The 11,065-nt window shown below is 39.3% G+C and overlaps 1 protein-coding gene across 1 annotated transcript; it reads right to left on the minus strand.

The window, feature by feature from the left end:
* Positions 1 to 490: 490 nt before the first annotated feature.
* Positions 491 to 11,063, minus strand: LOC134875366 (probable ATP-dependent RNA helicase ddx6). Its single transcript, XM_063899918.1, is given in 14 exon segments — positions 491 to 4,300; positions 4,389 to 4,609; positions 4,937 to 5,038; positions 5,144 to 5,207; positions 5,485 to 5,601; positions 5,806 to 5,934; positions 6,306 to 6,325; positions 6,328 to 6,427; positions 6,570 to 6,664; positions 7,208 to 7,354; positions 7,494 to 7,623; positions 7,983 to 8,087; positions 8,170 to 9,266; positions 10,900 to 11,063. Coding segments are annotated over 12 exon segments (1,467 nt in total). The 5' UTR covers positions 8,413 to 9,266; positions 10,900 to 11,063; the 3' UTR covers positions 491 to 4,300; positions 4,389 to 4,394.
* Positions 11,064 to 11,065: the final 2 nt, after the last annotated feature.

The raw sequence follows: 11,065 nt of genomic DNA on the forward strand, positions 1-11,065 counted from the left end.
TACTCCTTTTCTATAGTAGTATTACCAGCTTTATTTTATATTATACTGCATTACGTTAAATGATAAACATATCTTGATATATTTTACAATAATCCTGTTATACCATCTTTATTTGTACAGAACTATGGAATCATTCTGGTGTATGCTGTTTGCATATCTATTCAGTAATTTCTACTTTGTTGCTAGTTGCATATACACCTTTCCTTTTTATTTCTTTATCTGTAATTACCTTGTCCCTGTGCTGCTGCAAACCCTGAATTTCCCCCTGGGACTCAAAAGGCTTATCTCATATGTATTACATTTTTCACAGAAAACCAAAATATCAAAAATGCTATCCATTCCAAACAAACTACTAAGAACCAGTGAGTTCTCTAGTGATGTATATAGTATTAAATATGCTACAACAGAGAAATATTGGTTATAGCTCTTTAAATCTGGTCATGTCATGCATTTGAATCATGCAACAATGGAATAAACAGAACACAAGCCATTGTAAATTTCAGATCAATTTATTGAATTTATAACCCCTGCATGTTTTTCCATGTAACAACAGTAGAGGACAGAGTGCTCAGCACGAGTCGTTGGGATACCTCGTGCCTCTGCAATGCAGTTCGTAAGGAAAAAACAAACAATGTTAAAATGACATTTTCTGGTACCACTTGAGTTTCATTGTAATGACATGAAAAGGAAATTATAGAGAGCCATTGAGGAAAATAAATAGATTTCCAAAACACTGGTTTTAGGTTATTACAATCCAAATCCAAATATTACATGACAATGTGGCTTTAAATTCTTTTGGCCAAAGTAGGACCACAAGGTACCGATAAGTACAGGAAAGGCTGAACTGAGAAAAAACATATGAATCAACATTTTTGCCACTTTAGATTCCTGTATTAGCACTCCTTACTATCCATGTTGAGAAAACACTGCAATTGCAACTCTATCCTCCGCTACATTAAAACAAAAGAAAAAATAATTTGAGAGCCAATTTAGAGTCTGTCTTCTATCCATGTTGCAGGGGAAATCCTACTGTGACTCAGCATACTACAACAATTCTGCTGAGCTCAGCGTTTAGTTTGGCAGGAAAGGCCAGAAGCGTGGGTGAGTCTACATTAGTGCAGCAAATTAACCGATCCAATTCAATTGAGCTATGCACAGTAGAAATATTAGAGGCAGTCCACCCATTAATACTAGTTTTAAGTCAATTAGTAAAAAAATTCTCCCCCTCCCAACCAATTTAGAATTTGCAGAATCCCAAAACTGCCGGTTTGAATTCAAATAGTCACCCTTTTTAAATGTTTTTCTTTCAAATAAGTTTGACAAATATCCCTCCCCCCAGTGCCATCATTCCTGACACACAGACACAAAGATGTCTCAACACCACCAGATGACAAAATCAACAATCAATATTTATCATAACCTCCTTTGTGACTCTTAGTATAATGCCTCCATTTATCAGTGATGTGTATGGAGAAAAAAAAAACAGTCAAAAGTTGTAATGACGGGGAATCTTTTACTTTAAGGTTGAGGCAAAAGTCTGGACTGACGTTTAATATTGAGTCTCAAATTGAGTGAAAGTTGAGTTTATGACAAGATCAGGGAGGTAAAATGACCTTGAGCATGAAAAATAGCACAAATATTACTGTATGTATCTCTGATGTTATATTAGTCACAAAGGCGATCATGGAATGACTGTCAGGGATGTGATCGGAGACATAAAACATAAAATATAAATGTGTCATTAGAAATGAGTATTATGTCCACAAATGGAGCTCCTGGGATGGAGAAAGTCGGAAAAAGTGAAACAATAAATCACATCCCTGAACACTGTAAACAGCCATACTGATATTTAAGACATCGCCAACAAACACAAGACGAGTCTTCACATGAAAACAGAAAAAAAGACATGCAGTTACGTTTACATGCAGCCTTTAACTCTTAACAATTGTATTCGATTTCCAAATGATCTGCACAAGAAACCGAAGTGGCTCCAATGTCTCTGAAACTGTCAGTTCCTGGTATAGTTTTGTTGTTTAGTTGAGGCTACATGTAAACTTAACAGTTTTTTTAACAAAATCCGCCAGTCACAGCTTCTCTCTCTCAAAAACACACATTCCTTTTTAAAACAGTCTCCTGTGCCTGACTCACACTCAAACACACACCTCAACTCATTCAAAAACATGACACTCACACGTGCACACACACATACACACACACACACACACACACACACAACATTCTCCTATTTTGGTTTTGCTTCAAAGTAAATCCCCAAATTCTATTTCAAAGAACAAAAACCTCCTCCTTGTTCATGAAGCAAAGTATTTTCCGATTATTTTTTTTAAAATTGTAAACGAATAGTGTAAACAATGAATCATTTACAATTGTTTTTCCTCAAAATGATTCATGACACCTCGTATAAAGATTGCCCTAGAACAAAAAGGATCGAGTGGCTGGAAATACGTAGTGGCGCTCTGATCGTCCGTCACAAAAACATGGAGTCGGTTCAAGAAGACCAAAGTGCTGTGACGGTTTCCAGAAACTCTCTCCTGTTCAACTCAACGCTCTCTCTGGCACTTCAAACACGGAGAAAACAAGGTGTTCTGAGGGAAATCAACTTTAAATCAAAGCTTTTGTCTTTGCTTTAAGTGCCAGAGAGAAGATGCCCGGATAGCATCTGATAAAACACTCGGCTTTGCAAACCCACCCAAAAAAAACAAACCTCCACAGTTACCCAAGTGAGCCTGACGGCCCCCCTCCCCCTCTTTAAAAACAGCTTTGAGCAACATCAAAAATAAATCTTAAAAGCAAAAATACTTTCTTTTTTATGTCTTTTTTTTTAAACATTTGTGACGCTCTGTTAGGGGAGGACAAAACAAGGAGGTCACAGCTGCCTGTTCAGAGATGCTACAATTTTGCTTTCAAACCCCTCACTTCTTTAGAATAATGATCCAACATATCTGCGCTGGGAAAAAAATAAAAAGATATTGCTGCTGCTGTAGAAAGAAAACTGATTTTTAGTTCAATCGAAGTTCAATGTTGTCTCTAAAGACTTTACGACAGTTTCATATCCAGGATTTGAGCTCATAAAGCCAGAAGAGGAGTTTCTAATCCAACAGCAGCAACAAAAAAAAGGTGAAATATGCTGAAGAGCTTGGCATTGGGATAGAGTTTTCACGTATACATTCACCAACTTCAATTTTGTCATCAAGGGGCTTAAAAAAACAACAACTTTGGATTTGCAAAAATGCTCATTGTTTCCACAAAATCTTACTGAATCTGAAACAGCCTGGGAAAAATAAAACATTATTGTTTTGCACCAAAACATTTATTCCTTGGACCCGTTGAAACTCAATAGTGTATCAACTTATTAACGGCAAATGTTTCCATCAAAACTGTTGAGAAGCCTCCTCTGATGCCTTGCTCCTGAGCTGTAGCAGCGTGCAGGGGAGGACAGTTCGTCCTCTCACAGCTTCAGTGGCCAATGGGAGTACAGTATTCACTAGCCTAACAGATAGTTATTTAAATGTAAAACAGCCATAATGTCACAGGATGAGGCTGCTATTAATCCCCCCGTGCTGCTGTGCGGCTAACATCCATGAATCAGTATGGTGGGGCTTTTGTTTTTACCCATCTAAACTCTGTATTATTCATAGTGAAAGGGAAAAACCGTCACGCAGTATTTAAATGAAGCTGCCCTCTTTTATTGCAACGTTCTCATTAAAATAAACGTTCACATTCAGGATGTTTTTTAAGGAGATTGTGTGTTGTCTTTTTCCCTTGCATAATGGATGTTTTTTTAAATAAACTGGGGTTAAGGTTAAATTCATCGTAGTTGTGCTCGTACTCTGCTGCAGTGACAGAAGACAGCAGGCTATGAAGGGATGAGTGCACATGGGAGTATAAGTAAGGCACTTAAGTGACGACAACAGTGAGTGGACAGGACGATGGCCACTGGAAGTGCACCGTTTTAACGGTAAAGAGGCTGGGATAATGGAAACTGTCTCCAGGAGCGACGGCTTCAAGACAGCTTTGATGCTCACTTGCGCTGCTGTGTCACTGAGATACATCCCAGTAAATACACCAGGCTCAAACTCAGGAAGCATGGTCCGTGAGTTTGGTGCAAAACAATATCGCTTCTGTATTAATAAAAAAAAAATGAGGCAGCTTTTTATGAGGGAAGATAAGGTAATGCTAAAACACTAAAACGCCTTGATAACCATTTGACAGGCTTTGAATACAAGAGAACTGAAGAGTTGCCTGGAGCTCATGTGACGTCTTTGCTAAAGCCCGGCGTGTCCTGCAGGGGAGATCAAACGCAGGTTAGGGAGACGTGTCTACATTATTAATCCAGTGAAAGTCTGACAAATCATCTCAAAGCTCCTCACCTGTTTTTATTTGCTGTCCTGTTGGCGTCCTGGTTTCTCCTCAATCTCTTCCACGTCGCAGTCTCCGCCGGACGTGTGGAACTCGGCCACGTAGAGGCTCTTGTCGATGCTGCTGGGGATGGGCTTGATGTCGGTCACCAGCTGGTCCTCGATGGACTTCAGATTGAAGCGGTCCTCCGATGTGATCAGGTTGATGGCCAGGCCCAGGTGACCGAACCTCCCTGAGAGGGACAGGATGTGTTCAATGGAATATTTCACAATGACATCCTCTCCACAGTGTATTAGATCTACTGATTGATCAGCCAACGGCTCAGTCTCGTAATATCCGATCGTTTGGCGGTCAATTTAACAAACGCCAGGTAGGGCGGTTTTACATAAAGTTTGCTCTAATTTAGAGTCAGGTGTGACCCAAGAATTTAGATCCTGTGTCTTGTAAGGTTGCCCACAGATTACCATAGTAAAAGTAAACAGGGCAGTTTTTGCCAATGAGACGATGAAGTGTAAACATAATGAAGCAGAATACAGCACTGAGGTGTAAAGAAGCATACCTGATCTTCCAATACGATGCAGGTACGTCTCAGCGTTCTTGGGGAAGTCAAAGTTGATGACCACATTGACAGCCTGGATGTCAATCCCCCTGGTGAACAGATCTGTCGGCCGAAGATGGATTTCAGTCATTTATCACTTCTCTTGTTTTAACTGGTTTAACATTATTTATTTTTGTAAAAATGAATCAGATAACATAAGAAACTCACCTGTGCAGACCAGGTTTCTGCACAGTCCATTTCTGAAGTCGTGGAACACACGGTTTCTGTATTCCTGAAAATAAACAAGAGATGAGATGCTGCTGAAGAGGCTAATAGACTAGCAACTAATAGACAGATGTCCAGATTCCTGAAGCCACATCCAAACGGTTACTATAAATGCAATCATGAAAAAGTTTACAGAAGTTATGTATGCGCATTGCAATCAATGTATAGTCTATTTCATTTTTCACCAGCTGTTCATACTAATTTTCATTTATTGATAAAGGTTACTTAATGCTTCCTAATGATCAGTGTTTTAAAGGGTGAGTAGAAGTACTAGTTTTCCTCACCTGCATCATCTTGGCATGGATGTAGAAGCAGGAGTATCCCAGCTGAGTGATCTTCTTGGCCAACAGCTCCACCCTCTGAGTGGAGTTACAGAAGATGATCGACTGGTTGATCTGAAGCTGAGGTGGAAAAAAAAACGTTATGGGTCTACCTTGAAGACTGAACAGTAAAAGGTAAACACTGCTGTTGTGTGTGTCCACTAGAGTGTTTATGATAACGTATAACACAGGATAGAACCTCTTCTACAGCACTGCACAATGAGAAGCAGTGCCTTTGTGAGTGCCAGGCTTGCAGTTTAAAATGCACGGACAGAGAGTAGTTACCCTGGAGAATAGCGTGTTGAGACAGTGGACTTTCTGCCTCTCGGTGACGTAGGCGTAGTACTGAGTAATGCCCTTCAGAGTCAGCTCCTCCATCAGGTTTATCTCATAGGGTTTCTGAAGGTGCTTGGCCTACAGCAAGGGCACATGGAGAGTAAACGGATTAGAGTGTGCATTTAAAACTGTGGAATTATCAGAAATTACAAGAGTGACAGAACTTCCCTCAAATGATTATTAAATGTGTTGTTTGGTCAGTTTGCTTTGTTTATTTTGCAGTGTAGTGGCTTACAAAACATTTAGATATGTTGTTTCATAATCAAAACAATCAAACCCTGTGCCTGTTGGCTGCTTTAGACAAAGACAGCCCTTGAAATGCATAGAGCAGATAAACAGATCTGGGCCCGGCGTGACAACAGCATGGTCTGCAGTGCGAGTTGAGCGGTGCCAAGTGGCCTGCAGCCATGGAGCTGGCTGAGGGCTGCAGCAATTAGCCGAGGACTCACCATGAACTTCTGCACGCTGATGGGAAGGTTGCAGAGTAGAGCAGGATCTGCCTGTTCTTGGCCAGGAAGCTGATGATATCCTCAATGAGCACCACAAAATCCTGAGACAGCAGCTTATCCGCCTGAGAGGGAGCACAGACAAGTTAACAGGCAGGCTGTTCTCCACAAACCAAGCATGGAATGACAGAATTGTATAAAAATTCAATCCTTTTGAAAACTACTAATAAAGAGCATTTCTCTTATTTGTTTAGTTGTCATGTTTACCTCATCCATCACCATCATCTGGACTCTATCCACTTTTGCAACTCCTTTCTTTATCAAGTCCAGGATCCTACCAGGCGTGGCAATGACCACATGCACTGAAGTCGAACATGGGTGAGAAAGGTGGAACATTATAATATAACTCCCTATATTTCTTGTCCATTATCTGTAACGTAACCTTTTTAGACTACATCAGACCTCATTGATCCCGATTTGGGAAATTGTTTTGTGACATCAGCATAAACAAGGCATTGCCCATGAGTTAAACCAAATAAGCAAAATATACATATATATATATATATATATACACATACATACATACACATATATATAATTACATTAACAGTACAAAGATATACATCTATAGAGGGTACAACATAAAACATTAAATGAGTTTACAATACACTTTAATAGAGCAAGCAACTATTAAAAAATATATATAAACATACAGACAAAACAAAACACAGACTAAGTTAAGATGTGGGTTGAACTGACTCGTTGATATTTGTCAGTAAAGGGCACTGTGTGTGTGTGTGTGTGTGTGTGTGTGTGTGTGTGTGTGTGTGTGTGTGTGTGTGTGTGTGTGTGTGTGTGTGTGTAGTAGATCTTTTTGAACAAAGCGACATAAGCGTGATTCTTACCGGTCTCATCCAGACGCATGATGTCATCTCGCAGGTTGGTGCCCCCTGTGGTTGCCATGACTTTGACCCCCCCCAGGTGTTTGCTGATCTGGATGGAGATCTGGCTCACCTGCAGTGCCAGCTCACGGGTGGGCACCATGACAAGTGCTGAGGCAGGGATATGTACAGGTTACTATTTTGGATTTTAATAGCAATGTTATCCATGTAACTTCGGTATGAATTGGTGTGGCCAGGGAGGCAATTGTTAAGTGAACTGAGCGTGATGAAAACACAGGCAGTGCCTCACCCTGTATGTAGTCCTTCTTCAGGTCTATTCTCTCCAGCATCGGGATGAGATAGGCTCCACTTTTCCCCGTTCCATTCTTAGCCCGGGCCAGAATATCCCGTCCGGACAGTGCGATGGGAATGCTCTCCTCCTGCAATGAAACAAAAATATTATCTGAAGTCTTGCCTGTGAGTCTACTGTTGACTCGTACTTCAATCATAATGCTGCAACAATTCTCTTATCTACAGAATTTGTTTTACTCAAACACTGATATTTAATTGCTTTATCTGACAAGAATTCAGGATTCAAATATTGAGCCATGTTTGACTATGAAAGGTTTTTTTTATTTATTCTTAGAAGCATTAAACTATAAAACATGTACTGAGTTGTAACGAGCCTAAATAACAAATTAAAGATTATCTTCTGTAACGGCTGGTAAGGCATGATGATGACATTAGTTTAATCTGGTTAGAAAATATAATTGGCCAAAAAAAAGGAAAGAAACCATACCTGGATAGGGGAAGGTTTCTCCCAACCCATCTCAAAGATGCCCATCAGGAGTTCTCTTTTGAGACAGTAATCTTCAAACTCATTCCCCTTGGTAGACGTCACATCCTACAGGAAACACATGAGGGTTAGGAACGCAGTAGAAAGCTATGATACAGCAGGGACGAACAGAAGGGACAGTTTGACTCACAGAGGTTTGGACCCTGGTGTCTTTGGGAGGGAGCTTCAGACTCTTTTTCCAGTCGTCTCCGAACTTGATGCCTCCTCCGTCCTGAGCGGCACCGCCCACTGTCTGGGCTCCAGCCAAAGTCTTTCCTTGAGTTGTGGGTGCTGGCTGGACTGGAGCTGGTTTGGTCTGTCCTCTGAGCTGCCCGTTCTGCTTGTTCAGTCCCATGATGACGGGGCCAGCGTTTTCTGTTCTGGCCGTTGCCATATTTCCTGTATTCCTTGTTTTTTTCTTCTTCAAAGTATTCAATTTTTGCCTCTTAGGTATCCTTAGGTTTTTCTTTTTAAAAATTCTCTTCAAAAGTAAAAAAGTTTAATAAAGCATTAACAAACAATATTCTCTATTCTTTGTAAGTCCAAAGCTTTTACAACAGAAGTCAATTTGTAGTATTTACATATACACATGTACGTGCAGTTCGGTCCCCTTCAAAAACAGAGTGACTGACGTACAAGGACAACAAAAAAAAACACGTTTATACACAAGAGCTCTTCAAAATGAAGAGAAATCTGCATTCATATGCATGAATATACTTGCGCACAAATAGAAAAATTATATGTGAACAAGTATCAAAGCAGTTCAAGTCCTGAATTAGAACTACTAAGGCAATCTGAACTTGGGGAACAGCCTATTCACTTTTAGTTCAACGCTTAAACTTCTGTTTCTAAATTGAACAAAACTTCCTCTTTTCACTTTGAGTCCAAAGAGTTGCTCAATATCCCTGTCCTTGAAAACAAGGTTGTCCGACTTTGTACAAGTATTTCCCCAAAATCATAAAGTCTGAAATGTTTTCCTTTTATTATTTCCACTGTGTGGATTGCGTCGCTCCACTGTGTGAAAAAAACTGGATCCTGAATTCACAAATACAAGGGGTTTTCTAGTCCAAAGCCAAAAAGCTTTCCACCCCTTTTTAGTCCTCAGTGTGCGTTTCCTTTCTCCTCCAGGTGTTTGACCCTCTCTCGCCGGGCACCACAGGTCTTCAGGTCGGTGTGTGACGTGTGTGAGTGTGGCCGTGATTAACCCGCTGCCTCCTCAATGTCAGCCAACAACTCAATCTTGTAACCCTAAAAAGAAAATTCCAACCAAAGATTTTAAAACAAACCATGAACAGCAGAGAAACTGAAAACTGACTTGGTTGGTGTTATTCTGAAATATAAGGATCGACATTACATTTTCTTGCTACTTTAAACTTCTACTCCATTACTATTCAGAGGCAAATCATGTACTTTTACTCCACTACATTTATTGAATGCCTTTAGTTATATTGCAGATTCAAATTAATGATGTGAAATATAAATACACTTAAAATCAGACAATAGTTTCACCTGGAGTAAATGCCAATACTTTTCTACTTTTACTCAAGTAACCTTTTGAATGCAGGACTTTTACTTGTTATCCCTACACTTCTACTTACTAAGTACAAGATTTAAGTCATTTTTCCACCTTTGGGTAAAATCAAAATAGAATTCACTCTAATAGTATTTTCACAAATTATCTCAGGGGTTAGAACAAGAAAATAAAACACTTTAAACTGTGCTGCTTTCTTTCCTGAACAAATTAAGAACCTAACCGTTTTAAAAGGTGATTACAGTAGTGAATTTATGTCAATGTTTGAGGATTAAGAACATAGCAAGCTTGGTCAGTGTGATTGCTATACCAAGATTGTTCTGTTTTATCCCTTCTTATAAAATTATTACTATTTTTGGATACTGTTAATATGCAGTTTGTTTTTCTGGCCAAGTTACTGTTACAATAGCATTTAAATCTTAACAAGGATTTAACCTGTTTACATTAAGGCAATACATCTGCCACTGTTCTATTGCAAAAATAATAATAATAATAATAATAATAATAATAATAATAATAATAACAGACTACAAGCATTGTAGTATCAAGTAAATATTAAAAGAATAGTTGGAACTTTGATGAGAAACACTAGTTCTTTAGACCTCAGTGAAAGGCTAAATTAAGCTAATTCGCTAACTGGTTTGGTTGAAGATTGCACAGGAGAACCTGCCAGGTAGCAATTATCTTCTGGGGCCGATTAGCTTAGCCCAAAATGCCCGGATTTACAATAAGACTGACCTACACTTAAGACTACATGTCTGACAGAAGTGTATTTAATAATTACATTCTACAGCGATTGTCAAAAACTGTAGGTCGGATTCAAAGCTGCTCTGACTTATTACTTTAGATAGCTTCAAACATGACGGCACATATAAACGTCGTGTTATATCATATTTCCACACATTTATATGATAAAGGTTTAACATGTAATCACTTTAGAGTATTACGCCATCTGAGTTGCTTGGGTAGGGTTTATTCGTCTTCCTATTGACACAATAACAACAATACTGCGGCTCAGGTGAACAACATTAGCACCGTCGGGCTAATGTCACCGATATGCGAAACCAGTTAGCACTAAGCTAACTAAGCGTTAAGCCGTTTCAGAACTTTGGTTCAGATTTTCGACGCAAAATATGACAACATGCGGGTAAAGTTTTGCGACTATTACCCAACTCAGGATTTTCGAATGTTGTCGTCAAAGCTGTATGGCACAATATGCAAGCTTGTTAGCATCCGGGCTAATATAGCACAAATAAATCCTCTTGCTAACGTTAGCTGTATGCTAGCGAGTACACAACAACTCGGATGTTTTTAACACAATTTGAGGGTTACATGTCGCAGAAAACCTACCTTAGTTTGTCTTTTATTTTACATTGGATACTCAGTGTGTGGTTGCTCAAGTAATTTCTTAAAATTCGCTTTAATATCGGATTTCTACTTGAAATAAATCGTCTCTTTTGTGTTTCTTCTTCCTTTAAATCAACATGGTCGCCTTCTTCTTCGTCTTCTCTTCCTC

The sequence above is a fragment of the Eleginops maclovinus genome, chromosome 13 (assembly GCF_036324505.1).
Source record: "Eleginops maclovinus isolate JMC-PN-2008 ecotype Puerto Natales chromosome 13, JC_Emac_rtc_rv5, whole genome shotgun sequence".
Classification (NCBI taxonomy): Eukaryota; Metazoa; Chordata; class Actinopteri; order Perciformes; family Eleginopidae; genus Eleginops; species Eleginops maclovinus.